Below are 22,866 nucleotides of genomic sequence, written 5' to 3'. Positions count from 1 at the left end.
AGACCTTCCCCTGCACTCCTGACAGATCCTGACAGAATAATTGCTTCAAAGCCGTTTCCATGGCGACCATTTCCAAGCCGCTTTTCAATGCAGGAATGCGCGTGATTATTTTGAAAGGATTTTTTAAGTCATATTGAGATTTTTTTTTTTTTTTTTTTTGCAGAGCTGGTCCGGCCCCGAGAAGCTGCTGGCGCTGGACGAGTTGATTGACATCTGTGAACCCACGCAGGTCAAGCATATGATGCAGGTCATCGAGCCGCAGTTCCAACGCGACTTCATCTCCCTGCTGCCCAAAGAGGTGAGGAGAAAATATAATGGACCCTCCAGTTGAATCTAACACCTTTCTCCACACACACACACACACACACACGTCTTCTTTTAGCTCTTTGTGTCAGACATCAAGCTGTTGAATGGGAACACCTGACATGTCGCTAGCGCTAATCCGACCGCGGCGAGGCCTTGCGTCATTCACGGTGACTCAAAGAGGACTATAGATTTGTGTTAAACAGGGGAATTCATTGTATATTTGCTGTACCTGTTGTTGAAAGTCCACTTAACGCCAAGTCCAGTCTGGGATGGTGGGCTAAAAACAAAAAAGTTTGGGGATCGTATTTTGGATAAATAAAGAAAGGGGGGAAAAAAATAAGGCAGAAATTTGATGGAAAACAAGATTTAGGTAAAAAGATAGTAAAATATCTTTTATAAAAAAAAGTGTATTACTAAAAGTGTAACAAAAAATATTGATTTTAAAGAACTGTTTTTAGAAATACCATATATGAAGCAAAAATCTAAACATTTTACTCATTACAGAAAGTATCAATTTAAAAATACACCAATACGTTAAAAAAGCCGATATTTTAGACAACACAAATTATTAAGGATGAGGAAAAATAAATGAAGTAGGGAAAAAATCTGTCGCTGTTACCCAGGCTGCTTTAATCAGTTTTGTCTGTCTTCTAATTGTAGTTAAAACTCTGCACAAGCAAATTAGCCTCCAGATCTGTTGACCACATGCTGAATTTGTCACGCAACGCTTAGCCCTGGTGTCCATATTTTCCACAACTTCCTGCCATGAAGCAATTTGACTCTTCCCGACTGATGAAGCAGAGGCAAATTGAATCAATGTCATCATCCTGTTCGTACAGGACATTTCTGGCTGGAGGTGTTCTCTGTTCCTCGATTGTGCCTTTCTCACATGTCGCCGTTCCCACAGCTGGCGTTGTACGTGCTGTCGTTCCTGGAGCCCAAGGACCTCCTCCAAGCCGCCCAGACGTGTCGCTACTGGCGCATTCTCGCAGAGGACAACTTGCTTTGGAGGGAAAAATGCCGGGAAGAAGGTGCGTGCGTGCTTAATCCTCTGCGGCGACACGTCGCTTTGAAGTCTTAGCGAATGACAGCTCATCTTTTCCCTCTGACTTGCCCACCAACAGGCATCGATGAGCCTTTGCCTCTCAAGAAGAGGAAAGTCGTCAAGCCCGGCTTCACTCACAGCCCCTGGAAGAGTGCCTACATCAGGCAGCACAGAATAGACACTAACTGGAGGAGAGGGAACCTCAAATCACCCAAGGTAGCATATCTTTTTTTGGCAGCTTTAGCTTGATAAGGGGAAATCTTAGAGAAAATGAGAATGACACTTCACTTTTAGGCGAGGAGGTTAAATTTCGACCAAGGTCAATTTTAAAGAAAACGAACGGCCCTCAAACACTTCCCTGAGGAGCACCTTTAGGGGTGGAACTAACTGGACCTCAATTCCTCCAAGGTGGCATTTAAAAAAAAAAATCATGGAGAAAATTAAAGGACCTCAAACGCTTCCCTGATGAACTCCTGTTCAGAGCATTCGTCCGGCCGGCCACACTTATGAACTGGGGGACGGGAACCCACCTGTCGACTTCGAAGATGACATGGCCACACCGGGTAGCTCTAGCTACTACACCCGCGGCGCCGACTGACATTTTACGCCGGTTTCTCTGATGTTAAAAAAAAGCAATCGGCCTCTCTCGCTCAGGTGCTGAAAGGTCACGACGACCACGTGATCACCTGCCTCCAATTCTGCGGCAACCGAATCGTCAGCGGCTCTGACGACAACACGCTCAAAGTCTGGTCGGCCATCACGGGGAAGGTACGTTTTGCAGATGGAAATCCAACATTTACACATGTGGACATCATTGTTTGAAAGAAAAACACGTGCGGACTGAGCCTTCATCCCACGCCAGATGCTCTGGAAAGTCTTTGATACGAACCACAGGACTTGAAACGACTTTCAGACTCATTTGATTGTCGGGCCGCACATTACAAAATGGATGCCAATACAATCTGATGATGTGCAGCGTTGGTATTCCGAGCTGCTGCTAGCGCGGCTCTCGTGGTCGGGCATTGTGCGGCGCCCACAGAAACAAAAAAGAAAATGGAATGTGAGGAATTTGTTGTTGTAGCGCTTTGAATACCAATCCTCTGAAGTCTTCCTCCTTGCACAGTCATGGACAAGTTCCTCACACGTTAGTCGGCAATATTAGACGCGGTTTCAGTGACGAGCTGCGAATTTGCCCGACTGCTGAAAATGGATCTCACGTCCGAGAGGGAGCGGAATTAAACCCAGTCGACCATTTGGGCTCCAATTGCCTGTCCGTGGCAATAAAAGTGCAGTGTAAAAGATACATTAGGATTACCACCATCTGCGTGTAGCGCCTTCCACGTACTCAGCATTCCTTCGCAATATGTCCCGGGGCCATTTGACACACTTGAACCCGACGTATCGGGACATCGATCCCCTCAAAATTGTATCTGTTATCGAGAAAAAAAAAAAACTGAATTCCAAGAATGCTTCAAATTCCACTTTTTATGGAAAATAAATGGGCCTCCAAACGCTGCCCTGAGGAATTCCGCTCGCAGTTTTATATGATCTTATCAAGTCACCGACCGGAGAGGGACTTGGCGCAGGTCGCTCGCGTTCCCCGCAGTAAATCCTCCAGGCATTTTTAATTGAATTAGTCGTAGATCCTGGAATAGAAGCACACAATGCGGACACACTGCGCAAATCCAATTGATCGGAAGGATTTCTCGTCAGCGCGCTAATCAATTGCTAATCTAGCGCGCCTAATGGGAACGAACGAACGAACGAACGAACGAAGGCCTCGTCAGCCGTCGAGCACGCAGAAGAAAACGGATTTCTCTGACTTGGCAGTGTCTGAGGACGTTGGTGGGCCACACGGGCGGCGTGTGGTCGTCGCAGATGCGCGACAACATCATCATCAGCGGCTCCACCGACCGCACGCTCAAGGTCTGGAATGCGGAGACGGGAGAATGTATCCACACCCTCTACGGGCATACCTCAACAGTGCGCTGCATGCATCTGCACGAGAAAAGGTGAGGCCGCACACTTCTGCCGTGGTCTTGGAAATGGACTTGGGTGGTCCTGGATAAGAAAAATAAGGCCTCCTAAAATGTGTCCCGCAGCAAACAAAACCGCACAGAAACCGAAATTGCTTGCTCAGCACCTTTTATCCAAATGCTAATTCCATCAGGGCCCTTTCTGCCCTTTCTGGAAAGTTGTCCTAGAAAGAAAAGAAGAAAAAAAAAGCACATCAAGTAGTTTTGGTCCCATCCTGCTGACAAACCAGCAAACAAATGGCGATTAAAGTTAAAAAAAAAAAAAAAAGGGTGGAAGGAAGTAATGAGCATTCTGCTAATGATGTTTTCTCGGCTTTAATGGCAGCCGCAACCTGACAGACAAAAAAAAAAAAGAGCATCTGTGCCTGTGTGAAAGTAAGCATGGTGGTCATTAAACCGGCCCCCTTTGGCCGAGACCCCCCCACACTCCTTCATACCACCGGAGAGCCTCCAAAGTGCTCTTTGCACCTCGGGGCCCGTCAAGGCTTAGTTGAAAAGCAGACCGTGAGTAACGCGCCGGGCCTTTCTTTTTCCAAGCAGCGAGGCCTTTTCGAATGATTGCAATTAAACATTGCCATATTAACAAGGAATGTGCGCCAGCAACCTGTCATCGGTTTGGCCAACTAGTTCCTAGTCAACAGATGAATGGATGAACGTCAACACATTTGGATACCTTAAGCACGCTTTGTCTTCCGCGTCTCAAAAAAAAATCCGTTCTGTGAGCTCGAGGGCCTCCGGTGGAGCTTTTTAGATTTCAAGTACAAAGCTAAAGAAAGAGGAGCTTTGATTTTTGCTGAAGTTTTGAGCAACGGTGAGTCTAAAGGGGAGGGTGTGCTGACTTTTGTGCGTCCAGGGTGGTGAGCGGCTCTCGGGACGCCACGCTACGCGTGTGGGACATCGAGACGGGCCAGTGTTTACACGTCCTCATGGGCCACGTGGCGGCCGTGCGCTGCGTCCAGTACGACGGCCGGCGGGTGGTCAGCGGCGCATACGACTTTATGGTCAAAGTATGGGACCCCGAGACGGAGACGTGCCTCCACACGCTGCAGGGTCACACCAACCGGGTGTACTCGCTACAGGTGAGCCGCCGTCGCCGCCGCCTGGTAAAAAGCCAGCCGGAGCCAACGTGTCCATTTGGATCCGTCCAGTTCGACGGGATCCACGTGGTGAGCGGCTCGCTGGACACGTCCATCCGAGTGTGGGACGTGGAGACGGGCAACTGCATCCACACGCTGACGGGCCACCAGTCGCTCACCAGCGGCATGGAACTCAAAGACAACATCCTGGTGTCGGGCAACGCCGACTCCACCGTCAAGATCTGGGACATCAAGACGGGCCAGTGTCTGCAAACGTTGCAAGGTGGGTGGGCCGCTCGCTCAAAAGAATCTCGTAAAAGGTTTTTCGATAAGATACTTTGGGTGAGCCGTTTTAAAATTCCATCCTTTTGGTGTTTTGGAAAGCGCATTCCACTAGAGTTCTATGTCATTTTTAAATTCGATGAATTGTTCATCCCGAGTGACGTCTCATTTGCGTCGCGGCGACAAACGAAGAACACGGCGAGCCTTGTTTGTCTGCGTGTGCAAACAAAAGCTCTTTGCCTTTCATTTGTGTTTGCGTGAACTCCATTAGCGCCAACGGCGGCACACGGGGAAGTAGCTTCGAAAGCCGCCCTCATTAGTTAACAGTCGGCTGAAACAAAACCGAAAAAAACAAAAGGGGGGGTTGCACCGCGGTGGGATGCTGAAAAGACACGCGGGGTCGAGCCTCGGGCGGATGTTTACGTCCGAGATAACGGCTTTGTAGGTGCTGTAATTAGGTCAGTGAACAATGTCTGCCGTTCATTACCTTTAATGACACAATAGGTGGACCGAGCGCAACGGCGGCCTCGGAAACAAACCGCGGCTGGATCCCGTTGCCGTGGCAACCGCGGCTCTAAACGCCCTTTTGTGTTTGCCGTCGCCTCCGATTGATTTCATTAAGATATCGCTTTCAAGCCTCACGCCGGCTCGGAAGTCAGCGGACGGACGGACGGCGCCGTCTTGACCCGAAGCGTGATTGCAGACTGTTCTTGTCTTGTCCGGCAGGTCCGCACAAGCACCAGAGCGCCGTCACGTGCCTGCAGTTCAACAAGAACTTTGTGATCACCAGCTCGGACGACGGCACGGTCAAGCTGTGGGACTTGAAGACGGGCGAGTTCATCCGCAACCTGGTGACGCTGGAGAGCGGCGGTAGCGGCGGCGTGGTGTGGCGCATACGGGCCTCCAACACCAAGTTGGTGTGCGCCGTGGGCAGCCGCAACGGCACGGAGGAGACCAAGCTGCTCGTGCTCGACTTTGACGTGGACATGAAGTGAATGCGCGCTTGTTACAGGGGGGGAGGGGGAGCAAGGGTGGGAGGGGGCGGGGAATCGGGAGGCGCCACCCCCATCGCAAGGGCCGATTGTCGCCGTGTACAGAGAAGCACCTCCGAGACCCCAGGAAGATCTCCGTTGGAATTTCAACCCATCCTTGTTTGGCTCACTTGTTCCTGTTGTGAACCTCAACGTCATCAACTGTGAATTCAACTGTTGCTATCAGCAAGCAGTATTAGGACACCCTCACCCCTTCTCATTGTTTGTTGGGGGGGGGGAAGACGCAAGTGTTATCAATCAATCTTGTTTTCCAGCCTTCCTTGGCGTTGAGTTGAAAAAACAGGAACAGGTGCCCACCTACCCAAACCTCCCACAGGAACATCAACGCTGTCCAGTTTTCCCAGAGCGTTTTGGGTCAAGCTTGGATTCCGTGGCCTAGCAACCACCAATCAAGTCTCCACATATAAAAAACAGTTAAGAACGCCTACGCTGTCCAGAGTCAGACCTCTCGGAGTTTGGAATTGAAAAAAGGGGAACAGGAACGTCATCGTTGTCTGTGATCTGAGGGGTTTTTTTCCCAGCCCAGCTGGTGCGCTGTTAAAATCTTGAGAATTTCGGAATTCTGCCTGCAGAAAAAGGAACAAGAACATGAGTATGTTGCTCCTCAGTCCAGCCGTGTGTTCCATCTTCCCGACTTTTCGCCAACTCTCCTCGGTATCAGGAATGTCAATGCTGTCAGAGGCGACGTCCGCTTCCCTCCGTGCCCTCTACCGGGCTGGAAAGACAGGAACGAGAACACCAGTGCTGTCCGGATAGTTTCATTCTGCTGAAGCAAGAACCCTTTGCCCACATCTCAATGGAGAGAAACTCAATTCGATTCTTCTCGAATCCATCTGGGGATGCGTTCCAGCCTCGGGAGAGGCCACCAATCTATCGCTCCAGGAACAAGAACAGCATCACTGCAGTCCACCTGGTGGTGGTGATGATGATGTGGTCACTTTCTTCTGACACAAACGTGCTATCCAGCCGGTGCCATCCACCAAAAAAAACCAACGGAAAGTCAAAGCTGTCCTCTGTTTTTCAGTCCAGCGGCGGAGCACTTAGGAGGCTAGCGTGCACCTCCCGACTCCTCGCAAAGACCACCGCCACCTGCCGCCTCCCAGCCTGTGGCCAAACTGTACTAATGCTGCTAGATGAATCGGCGGGACGGAAATAGTCACCTTTTTTTTTTTTTTTTTTTGCTGTGACGTTTTAGTCCCAGGCGAAATTCCAAATTGAACACTTGTGTTTTTGAGAGGGGAGAAAAGAAGACAACAAAATAGCAAACATCCTACTTTGTTTTTTTTTTTTTTTTTTTGCCTCTGAAACTTGAGCCAAACGTGCCTCTACGAGGCGGAGAGGACGGGTTCGCCTGCCAAGAAAAAAAAAGAAGGAAGCATGAGTGTTAGCGTGCTAGCGGACAACTTGTGAACACATTCCTCGGGAAAAAAACGGCGGGAATGTATTAATGCTGCGTGGACAAAAAAAAAAAAAACACTTTACAGGATTTCAATGGACAAGAACAAACAAACAAAAAACGTCCTGGCGTGTGATTGGTTGTCGTCCGTAGAGGGCCCGCCCACCTGTAAAGTTTTAAGTGTTACACATGGTGGGCAAGAAAAAAAAAAAAAAGGAAAAAAAAGGTGAACCTTGTAGCCAAAACTTCTCTCCAAAAGTCACAAGCTGAACTGTGAAAGTGGTTGTAACACTGTATAGTCAACAAAAAACAAACAACAAAACAATCTTGCTCTTTCTCCTCATTTTTCTCCCGCTGTTTAATTTATGGTCTGGTTTGATGAGCCAGATGTTTTTTTTTTTTTTTTTTAAAAGTCTTTTTTTCAGTTCAGTTTGTGTTAAACTGCCTGGCGAAAAAAGACTAGACAGACAGAAAAAAAAAAAACCTTAAAGGGATTTTTGTGATTTGTTTCATTCACCTAGAATTTTATTTTCTTATAACTTAAAGTGCAATAAAATGTGGGTTTATTTTACTTTTTTTTTTTTTTTTTTTTCTTCATTTCAAGCAAAAAATCCATTGTCTGTTTTGTTACCTTGTGTGAAGGAATCTTCTATGTTGAATAAAGCAAATTATTTGGGTAAAGTTGTCGTGAAGGGAGTAATTTGATTTCTTGTTTGTGGTTGAATTGGATTTTTAAAAAAAAAATAATAATAATCTGCTTTGCACTTAACGGTTGAAAAGATTTGTAATCGTAACATTTGAAGATACTCAACTGAAAATGTCAACAACAAAAAAACGCCGACCTTCCTGTTGCTGCAGTCTCCCTTTTCCCGCTTTGTGAAATGAGGATTTTTTTTTTTTTAGAGAGAGAAAAATGCTTTTATTGTGGCTCTCTGTCATTTGTCTTTTTGCGGAGATGATGAATGGACTCATTTCTCGAGGTTATCGGCCATTTATCCAGCTTGCGATTTATTTTTTCGCCACCTTCATACTTGATGAACGAGCGGCTGGCGCCACCAGAGCCGCTTGAGATAGTAGCCCCCCCCTTTACCTGCAGCATGCGTTGCTATGGTAAACATTGAAAAGTCTCGGTGGATGCCGGCAGCCTTAATCGGACGGCTACGCTTAATCCCATTTAGAACCGTTGTTGCCTGACAAGTGACAGAGTGAACTGATAAGATGTCATGGAAGTCTAGAGGAAGCCCCGAAGCCACTTCAACTTGTAATGTAACCACATGAAATGTAATAAGTCAATTTATCATGGGCATAATAGTAAAAAAATAATAATCAAGAAGCCCTTAAATCGGCCATTTTAGTTCAAAGTAACCCTTTCGATTATCTAATGGCACCTAGAACTATTTACATAATCCCAAATACTCGTTTTCGTGACATAACTTGTGTAATCTTCATTGAGCTCCGTTGCTATTCCTCATTAATTGCTATTCCTCATTAATTGCTAAAAATCCGTGAGAACCAAAATCTCAAGCAATCTTAACGAGCTCTGCAGTGGGAACATCCCGGTTCACGTCCTCCCGTTGCTCACCGTCCTGAAATCTCAATTAGTGCATGAAAAGTCCCAGCGGCCCAGCAGCCGAGGCAATTAGTCGCTAAGAAGAAGACCACTCGCATTCCGCCATCATGGCGACGCTCTCTGGTCAGATTGGGGGGGGGGGCCGTGGTTGACGTGGTGTGTCGGCAAAGGCCTTGAACAGAATGATGCCATTCCTCCCCCACCTTTTTCCGTGAGGCTGTTGGACATGACTCACATGAAGATGATGGGGGGGGTCTGATCAAAGGCCGTCAAGATGAAACGTGAAGGTTTCAATCTTTTGACAGGAGGCGGCAAGAAAATGACATCCCTTGCATCATATCAAAGGAACAGAGCAAATATTAGGCACACATCACTTTCACACAGATTGCAACATAACATTTGGACAATCATGAAAATACAGCCGTGCCTTGACATACGAGCGACCTGAGCTGTTTCTTGTTGCTCTTATCTGAAGGTTACTGATCATTAATACACGTTGAGGAAACTTAGGCTAACAATTAGTATCTATAGAAGATATTGAAAGCCATATCAAGACAAACATGAAAGTATCAATTCTTTATCCTCACAACGAATGACAAAAATAGGACCCTTAACGGCCTCCATATTTCTGCCAGTTGAGCCCAAAACATTATAGCTTTTTGGAATTCAACATCTCTCAGGATGATTCAGACAACTCTCCCGCACCCAAACGACTTCAATCCCTTTTTTTTTTTTTCCCCCCTTCGTAGTTGACGCTTTCTAAAAAGGGCCACCAAACCTCCTGAGGGAGAGGATGATGCGTCCGTCACGGTGGAGATGCTTGGATACTCTGCGCATGCGTGCGTGCGTGCGTGCGCGCGTCCGTGTTTCAGTACGTGTGCGTGCGCGCGCGGAAGGAAGACTTGAGGATGAGTGGGGTGTGTGCAACACATCCATCCATATTGCATGAGGGAGAATCCTCATTAATCAAAGAGCCACAAAAGCAGCTCGTTATGTTAATTGGATGCTTGTTTTCTAATCAAATGCTCTGATAAAGTCTCAAGTAAGCGTGTGAGAGAATGAATGCACGTTTTGATCGTCTTTTCCTTTTTATCGTGTATTCATCATGTTTTTTATTATCTTTGGTTTGTTTTTAGTCAGCGTTTTTTTGTCTTGCCTTTATTATGTTTTTAAGCCTAACATTGATCATTTTCAATGTATTTTTTTTAAATTATACGCTCAATACAATTTCTTTTTGTATCATCGGGGTTTTCATCACAATGTCTTTTGTTTTATCTCCATTTTTCTCAAAGTATTGAAGAGTTTGTGCTCTTTTTTGGTGTGCCCGCCCGCAGACACCAACGAAGAAGAAGAGACTTCCTCAACATTCAATGCCAGATTGAAGATGACCTCCTCCATAGTCAGGTATGTGCATGTTATCTATAAATACAAAATAGAAAGTTGCAGATTGTTGAACAACATTCAAAATACCTTGCACTTATCTTATTTCCAATTTTGAAATCCTCTCAATCTCGACACTTTCCTACTGAAAAATGAATGAAAAGATCAATGGAGATGCTTTTAATGCTGCAACTTCAAAGTAGCCAGATGAACAATCGGCTCCAAAATCTAGCAGCACCACTGTCATGTGATGTCATGTGGCAAAAGTCTTGGCTGAGACAAATTCCCTGGCTCTTGTTAGGTGAGCTCGTTAGCGCCATCGCCTTTCTAGTCATGGTGGAGCACCGACTGATGACACCGATACGTAAAGAAATTTCCGATATTAATTACATTTCATGAAGAATGTTGATTTGACTGTATTATTTGAATCCAGTTTTTATTTATTTATGATGATTTCTTTCATAATACTTAGTCTACGTACTTAAACGAAATGACCACCATCGGGCCTAACGTGCCTCCGTGCCGGATTTATGCTGATCATAAAAATAAAATTATTTGTCCAAGTCAACTCGCAGACAATCTGTCTTCAGTTAATAGCCGGACCAGTGTTCAAATCAACTTTGTGAACAAAATGACTCAAATGGATCAAATATTGATTCACGTAATCCAACTAATTAAAACAACATCTTACGTTTATAAAACTAAACTCCCCAGGGGGTAAAGCATAAAAAGGCATCTGGTTTTGAAATGTGCCAGTGAGTGTCTGTCATGTCCAGCCGTCGACGCTGCTATCAACATCCTTCAAGTCAAGTGATTGAAATACAGCGAGCGTGTTGCCGGGCGGCTGGTCGGCCTGCCGGCTGGCTGGCTGGCTGCAAGGAGGTCCAGAAGAAAAATAGCACTGCCAGCTGACATCCCACTCGTCTTCGTTTGTCACCTCTCGTGGAGTCTTGGATGCACCTTTCCTTTCATTGGCTTTCCACTCCAACATGACAGTGAGACCATCTCCACTCATTTTTGGACAAAAGTAGATGTTGACATGCCTTTTTGGCCAAAACTTTGTGCTGGAATAATCAGAGTGTGTGGGGCCCCAATAAAACTTAACTCTATCATTTTTATTGTAATTTTTTTTCCATTTTAATTGAATTTAATTTAATAGAGGAAGGACAGGGATAGGTGGACAAAGCATCAGTGTGACTCGGAAGAGACTGAATATTTTTTTTGTCTTCTTCTTATGATACAATACGGCGTGTCGGTGTTTGAGTGTGTTATCGTAGCGTAGTTTGATTTATCCGCCTTGCCGTCACTGTCATCTTCATTTCACGCAGACAACAGCGAGCCGTGATGCAAACACAAACAAAACGTGGCCCGTAGGCCTCCTGAACAACATCAAAACATCTCCGCCGTGAATGAATCATCCGTTTGATTCATTCGGCCCAATTAATTACGCGCTTCGTCAATGACGCGGGGCACGGTCGGCAGAGCGAGGACGAGACAATCGGCGCCATCGTAAAATCATCGTGGATTTCCACGGGCCACGTTTGAAGTCAATTTGCAAAGAGAATTGAATTAAAGTCAAATTAAACTCAGATCAAGTCAAATTATTCATGCGAGTCATCAAGCAAAGATGTTTTCATGTGGGCGCTTTTTTAGCGTTGGCATCCGCTCGGTAAAATGGATTATTAGCATCCTGCAATAAAATCAATCTTGAATCTAGCAAAAAAAGTAGCTTTTCTCAAGGTCTCCATAATGTTTTTCATATTGTATTAGCAGTCGTCGTGAAGCTAGCCCCGCCGTCCACCGTGATGCTAATGATCTCCCGCCGTTGTTTTCCCGCCCATGTTCGGGTGGCGTGTTTATAGTTTAATGGCGCTCATCAAATTCTCCTCCCGCACAAGAAGCCCCACGGCTGCGTTGTAGCCTTAGCGTCGGGCGGCTAACAGTCCCATTAGCAGGCAGGTGAGATGAATGAGGCTGCCGTTGTCGCGGGGCCTTAAATCAATGGCGGCTGGCAGGCGTGGAAACAAAGCGCCTGCCAGCCGCCATTGACGTGCCTTCCGAGACGCCGCCGCCGTCGCCGCTTTCACCTCGTAGCGCCTTTTAATATTTTATCAGTGAGTCTGTGCTGAGAAAATGTTGCTCCTTTTTGTGTAGAGGTGGAGCACACTGTTACTCGAGGTTTTTATTATTTGTAATCATAACCGTATAGTGGAAAAAACGTGAGACAAAAATAAGCACTTTTGGAAGAATTAAGTGAAAACAAAATAACCCCCTTTTTGAGGTTTAAAAAAAAAACAAAAAAACATTTTGGGTCGGTTTGTACTAGCAACCATTTTCGGGGGTTTCTATTGAAAAAAACTCCCGTCTGGGTTCTCCATCCATCCATGTATCCATCTATCTGTATTGCGAAGATAATCGGCGAAGGGCACATCACATAATAGTGGCAGATCGCCCGCCGTCTGTCGTCTGGCCGTCCGAGCGTCGGCGACTCTCGCCAGTGTTGTAATGACAGGTCGCTTTCCGTTTGTCGCCATTAAGGAGCGGATGTGATTTCCATTCGGCGCCTTGCTTGACATTTGCACACATGCAAAGCCATTAGTGGACAGTCTGAGTCCAAAACACCTTTCAGGAGTCTGTCATTCACTGCCCACACGCACCTTTAATGGAATCCCTCCATGGAGAAAAAATACTTTTGGCATCTACCACACAGTACATCCTTTTTTTTTTTTTTATCAGACTCTTATTTTTTGGCCTTTAGATAAACAACCCATCCATCCAAAGACCCGTGACGTTGCACGCGGGGGGGCTTCATTAGCCGACTAATCCGCTTCAGTTGAAGATTAGACAAGAAAAGTATCCGGTTGGGACCTCGGCGTTCTGTTGCCGTCTCACTTTCCACCCAATCTCCAAAGAGATGTCTTACTTAATACGCATTCCAATTGATGCTCGGTTCCCGCGTGGTGGCTTCTCTTTGCTGCACTTGTTACAGAGCCAAACGCTTGGAGGTCTTTCATGAAGAGCCATAGAGTTAAGTGGACGGCGTCAATAGAAGTCCAAAAGTTTGTTTGGCCTTTAAATGCAAAGCGACGCAAGGACAAAACGCTGTCAGTCAAAAGGCTGTTTCATGAGTACTTGCTATTCCCGACCGTTCCTTGGCGCAGCGTCAACACATTGCTGAGAAGACCGTGAAAAGACATCGGTTTTTTTTTTTTTTTACTCGGGACTTTCCATATAAAAAGGTGTTTTTGCGTCGAATGAATGCGAGATGGGACTATTTGTCAAGTGGTTCAATTAGCGTGTATAACGTGTCGTTGTGTGCGGGTATGTGTCAATAGTGATTGTGGGAAGTACAAATACGTGACTGTTCTTGAGTGGGCTTTTCAGTCTTCTTCTATTTGAGTCTTTATTTATTATTTCTTTTGACTTTTATTACTTAGACGTCAGATGTGACATAAAAGCAGATAAAGTTGATCGTCTGCTTGATGTTTGTTTCTTGCTAATAGATTTTGTTCTTTTCATAGTTTGAGTTATTCTGTAGCAAAATAATATTTATATATAAGTGAGGTGACGATACATTTCTCCTATTTGCTAAGTTTGTGCTCGGGCCAGAACCATGTCTAATGCAAAAATATGTCTCTTTGGTGCCATCTGGTGGCATATTGTTGCAAGTTTACCTTCATTTGGCCATAGCCTTATCTAATAGAGAAAAACCGCTTTGCTGCCATCTTGTGGCATTTATAGGCAATTAAAAAGTAAATATGTGCGAGTGAACATCAAGATTATTACCTTTGTATTGAAGTACATTTCAGAGTTTGAAATGTTATTTATTTCAAAGTTTTTCAGCAAAGGTGTGATGACGAATATTTTTTCAAAGTATGGCTACGTCCACTTAAGTACACAGTGTGAGTACTTGCGAGTCAGTGCAAGTGACTCTTATATACCTCGCCGCTCTCCAATGTAATCGTCTTTGCTTTGCACCCCAGCGTGAAATGACTTTTGGCTATTGAGTCCCCCCACAACCACACACACACGAAACCTGCCCTACTTTCAGTTCCCATCAATGGCTGGCCACCTAATTGTTGTCGGCAAGGGGCCTGAGATTGACACGGCGTCAGCGGCCCCTCTGGTTGTTAATCATATTTGTGGCGTGACGTGGAGAGAGACCTGAGAGTCCTTCACGTGACATTTGACGGCATTTAGCAGGTTGTCAGCAAAGGTTGCCACGTGCTTTGGAAAATCTTTCATACATTTGAGAAGACAATTTGTAGTATCTAAGCATAATCCAGCAGACGTTATATAAATTGGACTTTGCCTCTTGAGTGCAATTAAGGGAAGGTTCTTCTTTGTCTCCAAAGAAGGCTGCTGTGGGTGTTTTCTTGACAAAGGTTTGTACTTTACGCACGCACACACTTTGCGAGGCGGTCGGTCCAATTCCTCGGTGTCGTTCCGCTTAATTAATGTTGTACCATCTGTCTGTCTCCTGGGGAAGAAGACCTCCAGCTGCTTTCTTTCATTTCACCTGCGTGAACATGTGCGTGCACGTGTGTGTGTGTGTGTGTGTGTGTGTGTGTGTGTGTGTGTGTGTGCGCGTGTGTGTGTGTGTGTGTGTGTGTGTGTGTGTGTGTGTGTGTGTGTGTGTGTGTGTGTGTGTGTGTGGGTGTGTGTGTGTGTGGGGCTGTGTATCGATGTGAATGAGTCGGGCAACATGTTTCCGAGCATGTTGTCTAATTAAAACACACGTAAAGGTCGTGTGTCCTAAATGTCAAATCAACTGAATCTATATTGTCATCAAAAAGCACAAATATTGTTTTTTTTTTTTTTTTTTTTTGCATATGTATTTAGCGTTCACTCCAGCTTTTTTTTTTTTCCCGAAGTCTTCATTTTGAACTCTTATTTGCCGAGTATGCACGCAAAGATGCTTCAGCGCTATCGATCACGGAAAACGAGTGATTAACGAGACAAATTAAACATTGCGCCCCCACTTGAAATATGGACGTGAAATAAGAAGCTGCTATGATTTAAAAATGCATAGTAAATAGCTCATAATGTCAAATATGCTGACCTCATTGAAATGATCCTTCTTTAAAGTCGTTCTGGATCTATAAATCGGGATAATAAATGTTTGCATTGAGCTGCCCTGTTTCCAAAGATGTAATACTAAAAAGTAAATAGTAAGAATATTTGTTGGATTCTAATTCATTTGAGTGTGAAATTTGTTTCCATTTTCTGCCGTCAAAATTGTTTGGATTACACTGAATTGTACTTCACGATACATATTGAGAAACATCGAATCGTATTTAACAAGAGTGGTCCAAGGGTTGACCCTTGAGGGACCCCGTATCACAGCTATTGGAAATGAGAAGAATAGAAAATAGTTATTCATTTTGTGCAATTTTAAGAACTCTTTGTCATTGTTTTGGGACTTGGGTACTTTTTTTTTGGTATGAAAAGTACCAGTGGTATCGGTGCTTGGTATCGGTATCACTTGGTAGTCATACAAAAGTGGTATCAAACATTTCTCAGGAATAAGACTTCATAAAACGGATTTATTTGGTTACATTCTCTTGTATTATGTTGCGTCATTATTGTTTGCAGTTATTTCTCTAATGTGCCAGGATTTCCTCGAGTGCCATTCATAATCGATAAAGCGCTACTTTGAGTTCAAGTAGCCTTGTTGTCGCCGCTGCTGTTTATGGCGCCTTCTGCTCCTGTCCATCGGGTTTTCGGCGTCAAACAAATCACGTCGTGTCTCTTCTCACTCGCAGCTCCTTTTATTGTTTGTCCATCACTCTGATAGGCAGGAACGACCTTGAAGCCTGACATATTCGCCAAGGACGGCGAGCCAGCCGGGAGAGATAGATTGAAAAAAAAAACACCGTCACGCTATGTCGGATGACGTCTGTTGGGCTCCATTTCTATGCACACGTTAATTTACTGTTTTTTTTAAGTATTGCGACTTGCATTGCGATTTGCTGATCTTATCTGCACCGGTCGATGAATAAATGATGATGGAAGATGGAAGGTCGGCGCCGAGTGCAAGTACGAGCAGTGAGCATTAACCTTGAGAGAGAATCCAAACGTGTGAACCGAAAGCCTTCTTTCAAACATTCCCACTGATAACATTAAAACCCAAACGTCTTCTGCTCGTGACTCAAATGAAGAATTTGGTGTGGGAATGTGGCCGAACCACAAAGAAGTTTTAATCGTCCAATTAATTAGAACAAAATGAATAAAATGATTTTTTTTTTGGTCCCTTAATACTTATAGCAAAAAGATGAATTACTGCAGAACTTCTGAGTGCTATACAAAACTTACAACAGAGAAAAGCTCGTTTAAACATCCATGAAAGTCTAGTTTAGCTTGTTTGGACAATTTTTGAGCCAGATAAAAGGAGGTCTAAGTTGTGGCGCAGGTAGTGTAACATGATTTTAGTGAATTTGGCACAGGCTGAAAAGTTCTGCGCTCTACCGATCTGTGTGGTGGATGTCATTGTATTTCAGTGCGTTACTTTTTGGTCTCAAAGTACTAGCCTCATCCTAGCTAGCGCTAAGCTAATTCATCTCTCAGGTCTCTCAAACTGTCGTTGTCTATTGCTAGCACAGCGTTAGCCGGCTAACTCTTCCCATAACGGTCTTGCGTTACCATGGAGACACACAGTGGACAGCATTCTAGAAATAACATGTTGTCTGTCCCTCCTTGTATTTACACGCGCTAATAACGTTTTTATTTGGATTATTTACAACTTGAGGCCAAACCATTCGACTTTGGTTTTATGGTCCACCAAATGAGAGAGGAGGCAGGGAGATGAACTGAGTGTCAATGGCACACACACACACACACACACACACGCACTTATATGCTGAATATATGCATCCATTATTTATTTTTTATTTTTCTCAACTGCTTCTCATTTCCACACTCGACTTGTTCCTCCTGACTGTCTTTATTGACTGCAGGTCGGCGGCGCAAGTGGCAGAGAAGTCGTGCATGTCCTCCAAATCTTTCCGAGCGGCCGAAGTGAGTGACGGCAAAGGTACGAGTCAGCACTGTGTGTTTTGTTTGACGCCGCTGCGTATGCGTGTCGTAAGAATACATATTTAGGGGAAGGAACAAACTTGTTTGTGATGTGAATGGGCAAATGGAACTTTGCGTCGTGTGTATGTGAATGGGAAAATGTTGAAGCCAGTTTAATTGATGACATTTCATACTCAATGTGGTTCACACGACCAAAAGCACAATAGCTAAAAGCATCTTATGAAAAAAAAATTGCTTTCCAAGAATGATGAATTGATTATATTCATTAATATTATTCATATATTAAATGATATGAATGAATTAAATGATTAATTTGTTCTATAAATGCCAGATATTAGGTTTCATTAAAAAAAAAAAAAAGTATTTTCATTCTAATGTTATTTCAAATGTCTTTAATTTGAGGAATTGGGTTTTTTGTTCGATATAGCGACCTCAGACAGACGGATGTTTCCGTGTGAGTTGTGGTCGGTGAAGGATGAGCCGAGTGGCAGCTCACACTTTTGATTTCCCGCAGGCGCAGTGGAATTCCAAATGTGTGGGTTTTTTTTCTTCCCCATCCTTATCCTGTCACCTCCATTTTCCTACTGGTGCCACCTGGGGTGGGCTGCCTTGTGTTTTGCTGACACGCTTGTTATTTACCCAGGAAGGTGACGCCGGCTGACCTTGGCGTCACTTAAAATTTAAAAAACGGCCTCAGCGACACCTCTGATGTTTGAGGCGCGTTTGAGCATGTGACATGACACAAAATCATTTTGACTCTTGTAAAATGTGCCAACAATGTCACGCCGCAAATCCATCATGCAAATCTCTTTTTGGGAGCCGTAAGCACTTCCGCCCTAATTCTATTTCTCAGTGTGTATCATTTCAAACCTGGAGACTTCACTTTCAGAACAAAAGTTATCTTCATCTGGGAGTCGGAGAGCGTCGCGTAACAATTTCAGGCAATGGCGGCGGTCGTGTGTTTAGCTGCAACTTGTAATTGCTTTGGGAGGTTTTCTGCTGCTCCGCTAAGAAGCCAAGAAGACGGATAAGCTGAAGAGGCGGGATGGACACAGAGTGAGTGCCTGCTCTAATTTCACACTGAATTGGCTGTGTGTGTGTGCTTCAATGAAGAAATGGAGAACAAATAGAAAAGCAGACAATCTCTGCAAAGCAACGCTGCTGCCACGTTTGACCTAATCACATCTTCCTAAATGAGCTATTATTAAATATATCCTATCAGCTCATTTGCATATTTTGCACTCATCACGTCTAAATGATAAAACATCTTATGACAATGAACCCGTTGTCGCCCCGAAGGCGCTTTCTTGACATCATTGGCCAACTTTGCAACTAAGTGAATTAGCATTGTCAGCAGACAACAATTTCATTCCGCACGCTGTAAAAATAGACCTGGCCCTCCGCGTTTCCTCGTTCACCTCTCACAATGTGTCGGCGTCAGCGCCACGCACCTGCCGAGGCCACGCCGTTGGTGTGTGTGTGTGTGTCACGTTCATTGTGTTATGCACACTGAAGGTCACGGGGAATGTCAGATCTTCTCAGTGACTGGAAAAAAAAAAAAGCTTTTATGTGTAATGTGCATTACAGCCACCTACAGGTCAGGAGTGTAAAGTTAACCTCCATGAGTTGTCCATGAAAGTATTTTCAGTGGAATTTTCCACTCTTTAAAAGAAGGTTGATACGTGGCACCTTTGTGTATATCTTGAGACGTTTATTTTCCTCCCAGGCGATAGATAGCGTGATGCAGCAAAGCGTGCTCATGAAAGTTGAAGAAATGAGCTCCGCACTCCACTGGGTGCTGAAGTGAACTTTAAGCGTGGAGCAAGCGGAGCAGAACGAGGCTTTTCTGCTTCTATGAGCAAGCGGGCGTCTATCGCCGTTGTTGTTTGCGGCATCCGAACCACTGGCACGTTATCTTCAGCGGTCAGTCACTTTGGTTGTTTGTTATTGTTGGTTGGTTAATTGATTGGGTCAATGGATAATTTTGTTGATTCTTTTTTTTTTTTTTTAGGGTTCAATTGGTTATTTGGGTTGTTTCCTCACTGGTGATTTTCTTGGTTATTCAAATTGCATGTGTAATGGTAATCCTACAAAAAAATAATAACATCATTGTTATTAAATTATTCTTTGTCTTTATAGCTCAGGGCATCTTTTACTGTCTGACAAAAGGCGATGATGCGGTCAGTCACTTTGATGATGCGTGGCATCACAAAAGTAGCCGTCATAACGAATCAGGCCAATCACTCATGATGCATCATGAAGTCAAGACATTACTCATCGGATCAATAACTCAACCAGTGGATCAATAAGGCTTTTTTTAACCTGTTAATTGCATCGGCCTGCCAACTCGCGGACGAGTCTTCTGGGAGTTTGACTGCGACCGAGCTGGCCCGACCTGTCCGATTGCGTTTATCTCATTTACGTCTCGGATGGAGAAGCCGGTCGGAATTATCGGCACAGGTGCCGACGTGGCTGATAAAGGAGGTTTTGTCATTAGAGGGCCAGTGGCACATTTGAGGCTCATGTTTTTGCCACCTGGGAGAATAATGCAATGCTAGCTGCTCTGTCATCTTGTAAAATACATTTTACATTCAGTCAATAGGAGGGAATCTAGTGAGAATGCGACTTCAAAGCAATCGTAAATTTGTGTCAATAAAGTTCTGATTGAAAAGTTGTAATTTACGAGTGGAAAAAAAATCATGTGGAATTATCAATCTGTGTCAATAAAGTTATGATACGAGTGAAACAAAATTTTGAATTGTTAATTTGTGTCAATAAAGTTATGATTGAAAAAGGGCGTAACATCCGAGTGAAAAAGAATTAATGTTGCAAGAATAATGGCATATAGTTAGTTTGGACAAAGATATGTAATTGTGAGATCAAGTCTTAATATTTATTATTAGAGAAAAGTCGAAACAAAACAAAAAATGGTCATAATTTGATCCAGATTGAAATTGCAATGTTACAAGGAAAGAGTCATGGTCAAATATGTATTGTGCTGATATGTAAACACTTTCAATTGTTATTAAAGTCCGTGTGGAATAAATTGGGCAAAGTGTCTGTTCGGGCGCCGGTTTGAGCCGCAGTCATGTTGACAGCTGTGGCAGCCGCGTGGGAACCGAGAAGCTCTAATTGAACGGAAAGGCACTTCCCGGCTGCTTCTTTTCCTGTCAAAGGGATAAATATAGAAGTTAGCGGGAAAGGCGAGCGCTGCAACCACTTATTAAAACGGCATAAAAAAAAAACACAGCAATATAATTTGAAAACTTAAAAGTTTCCCCGAAATGACACATTTCGGCCCTTTTCACGTATCGTGGAAAAATTGCCCCATCTCGCCCACGCGGATGAAGGGATTTATTTCTATTCTATTTCTTTCTCATTTTTCAACTCTGAAACTGGCTGTGTCAGGAGAGAAACAGCCAACGTGCATAGAAAGTCATACAAAGACCATGTGACCCATGACTGCTAAGCCTCATGCGGAGAAAAATCGGAGAAAAACAAGTCACGGTCGCATCAATTCAGCAAAAAATTTTGACAGACAATAATAAATAAAATAAAAAAAAGCTGCAGAATTCTAAGAATGAATTTCAAATGGATTTTTTTACTGTCAAGACGAAAAAAGGTTTTGCCAAATACAATTTCATCCGATTAATCGATGGGATTCGAAAACTATTCAATCGTAACAGGCCAAGTTGTCATTTATTGTTTGATAAAAGAAAAGACACTTCTCCAAAGTTCCACACTGGTGACGTTGGCGCTGTTCTGGGCCCCGTTATTTTTCTTTTGAAGCCGAGTGTGAAATGGGCTTTAAATCACTTTGGCCGCTCGCAGCCACATTAGCGACTCGCACCAAAAGGCCGTCTTATCTGTATGGCTGCAAATGAGCAAAGTCATTATTGCGGCTTCTTGGGTTCGGCGAAATGCAGCCCGAGCCAAAATCCTCTCAAAGACGTGGGGGGGGGGGATTAAATGCGTTGGGGACACACCAGAGGGCACCGTCGACGACTTCATTTGAAATTATCAGCTAAAGTACAAAACAAAAAGTAGCTTTGCTAGCTCCTGGACTTGGCAGTTTATTTTCAGACGATTGTCCTCTTTAGAAACTTGTGAGAAAACTTTTTTTTTGAAATGTCATTTGAAAATATCGATTTTTGTCGCATGTTATTGGATTGTATAGCTCAGAAGCAACAAGAGTCCTCTAAGCCCCGTCAGTCATCCCTCAAGTGTGTCTAATGTTGAGCGGAGGTCCTCTGCCAGGCAGGGGGGGCACGGCCCCTTTAATTACAAGTGCCGGACAAATGTTCAGCCATCATGCCTTTGTGTTCTATCGGCCTCCGGCGGCGAGGCCAGCTACTCGTAACCTCTCTCTCTCTCTCTCTGTCGCTATCTCTGTGTGTTTTGTCGGGAGATAGAAAATGACAGCGTCCCCACTCTCATCTCATCTGGCTCTCAGGAAACTGTCTGCTGTGATGAATCATCTCATCATGCTGAGATGGAGAAGAGGAAGGAGGGGTTGTAGAAGTACACATTTCCTGTTTGGAGGATTTGAAAGGCATCCTTCTTGCCTATAAAAAAAAAAATAAAGTAAAAACATGCCTTGAGATAAGTTTGTGGCCGCGGGTGGCTTATTGAATAGCGCTGGGTTAGCTTAGCATTTGAAAGGTACCCTTCTTGATGATCAAAAAAACATGATATGATATGCCTTGAGATGAATTTGTGGCTGGTTGTGGTCTGCGGGTCGCTGGGTTAGCTTAGCAAATGTTAGCATGCTAAGAAGCTAGTCGCCTCAGGATGTCCTTTTTATAAAACGTAGGCGCTTTGATGAGGCAAATTCCGTTTTATGTTCCACATTAATCAGCGAGCTCCACTTGTTCCTCCTCCTGGCAATGCAGGCGACACCCCAGGATAGCGTTTCTGCCCCGTCGGTGGCGTGTTCAGAATAGGAGCTTCTTAATTAGGCCTCTGATGCTCCAATCAAGACTAATGACGGCCATGTCTTCGCAGAGGTGCACTGGCTCCTTATGCTTCAAAGTACTTCCAATGTAGCTTTCTTGCGCTAAGCTAGCAGGGCAACAGTTAGCATGTAAACATTTCCATTCTAAGGCAATTTAGGAGCCAAATACTGTCATCTTTTTTTCCTCTTTCCAGCTCAGAGTGAACATATATTGTTGGAATGATATGGATGAATTTGATCTTTTTTGATTCTTCCCGCAAATCCCCCGAGCTGGCCGGCGCGCCAAGATGAGATGTTAGCTCGAGTGGCAGCTTTCAATGTAGCATATAGAAACACAATCAGATGACTCGGCCGATTGAAATACGAGGCCTGTGGTAGTCTAAAAGATGTAATCACTGCGGCCTTTGTGAATAGCTGGCACATGAATATCTTCTTCATCTCCAAGCTACTCCACCCACGCGCTTGTCGTCTGAAGGGCTTTTTTTTTTTTCTTTTCTTCCACGCTAACAGCACATCATTATTCCTCACACTAGAATGATGGTTTCCTCATCTTGACATCTGCTGGGCCACTGGCTGTGGTTGGTCCGACATGGGGGTGGCGATTTTTTTTTTTTAATATACTGAAGGATAATTATAGAATGATGTAGCATCGTCATAACTAGCATAGCATTTCAACCAAAATTAGCCGTAAATTAGAAGATGTCTTAATGTCTCAAACTCATTGCCAAAGATGA

The 22,866-nt window shown here is 44.3% G+C and overlaps 1 protein-coding gene and 1 long non-coding RNA gene across 7 annotated transcripts in view; both read left to right on the top strand.

The window, feature by feature from the left end:
* fbxw7 (F-box and WD repeat domain containing 7) overlaps window positions 1-7,899 on the top strand; it is a 37,172-nt gene extending 29,273 nt beyond the window's left edge. For 2 of the 3 annotated variants that reach the window (XM_085911287.1, XM_085911288.1), the window contains 8 exons: window positions 164-298; window positions 1,214-1,337; window positions 1,431-1,567; window positions 2,006-2,119; window positions 3,182-3,363; window positions 4,241-4,466; window positions 4,536-4,746; window positions 5,472-7,898. In XM_085911287.1, the coding sequence (XP_085767413.1) occupies window positions 164-298; window positions 1,214-1,337; window positions 1,431-1,567; window positions 2,006-2,119; window positions 3,182-3,363; window positions 4,241-4,466; window positions 4,536-4,746; window positions 5,472-5,740 (1,398 nt within the window). In that variant the 3' untranslated portion in view covers window positions 5,741-7,898. Of the gene's footprint in view, window positions 1-163; window positions 299-1,213; window positions 1,338-1,430; window positions 1,568-2,005; window positions 2,120-3,181; window positions 3,364-4,240; window positions 4,467-4,535; window positions 4,747-5,471 lie in introns of all 3 variants that reach the window. The other variant, XM_085911289.1, reaches the window with a different exon arrangement.
* Window positions 7,900-9,668: 1,769 nt separating this feature from the next.
* LOC147057313 (uncharacterized) lies at window positions 9,669-21,768 on the top strand. Of its 4 annotated transcripts, none has more exons than XR_015065986.1 (4): window positions 9,669-9,805; window positions 10,098-10,167; window positions 17,100-17,176; window positions 21,591-21,768. It is a non-coding gene; the product is annotated as an uncharacterized LOC147057313 (long non-coding RNA). The 4 variants fall into 4 exon arrangements; XR_015065985.1 differs by lacking the exon at window positions 21,591-21,768 and adding an exon at window positions 17,693-18,231; XR_015065983.1 differs by lacking the exons at window positions 17,100-17,176; window positions 21,591-21,768 and adding an exon at window positions 10,920-11,248.
* The last annotated feature ends 1,098 nt before the right edge of the window (window positions 21,769-22,866 follow it).

This window comes from Syngnathus leptorhynchus, chromosome 5, assembly GCF_054491065.1.
Source record: "Syngnathus leptorhynchus isolate UIUO chromosome 5, UIUO_Slep, whole genome shotgun sequence".
NCBI classification, from domain to species: Eukaryota; Metazoa; Chordata; class Actinopteri; order Syngnathiformes; family Syngnathidae; genus Syngnathus; species Syngnathus leptorhynchus.
This window is presented reverse-complemented; position numbering and strand designations above follow the sequence as displayed.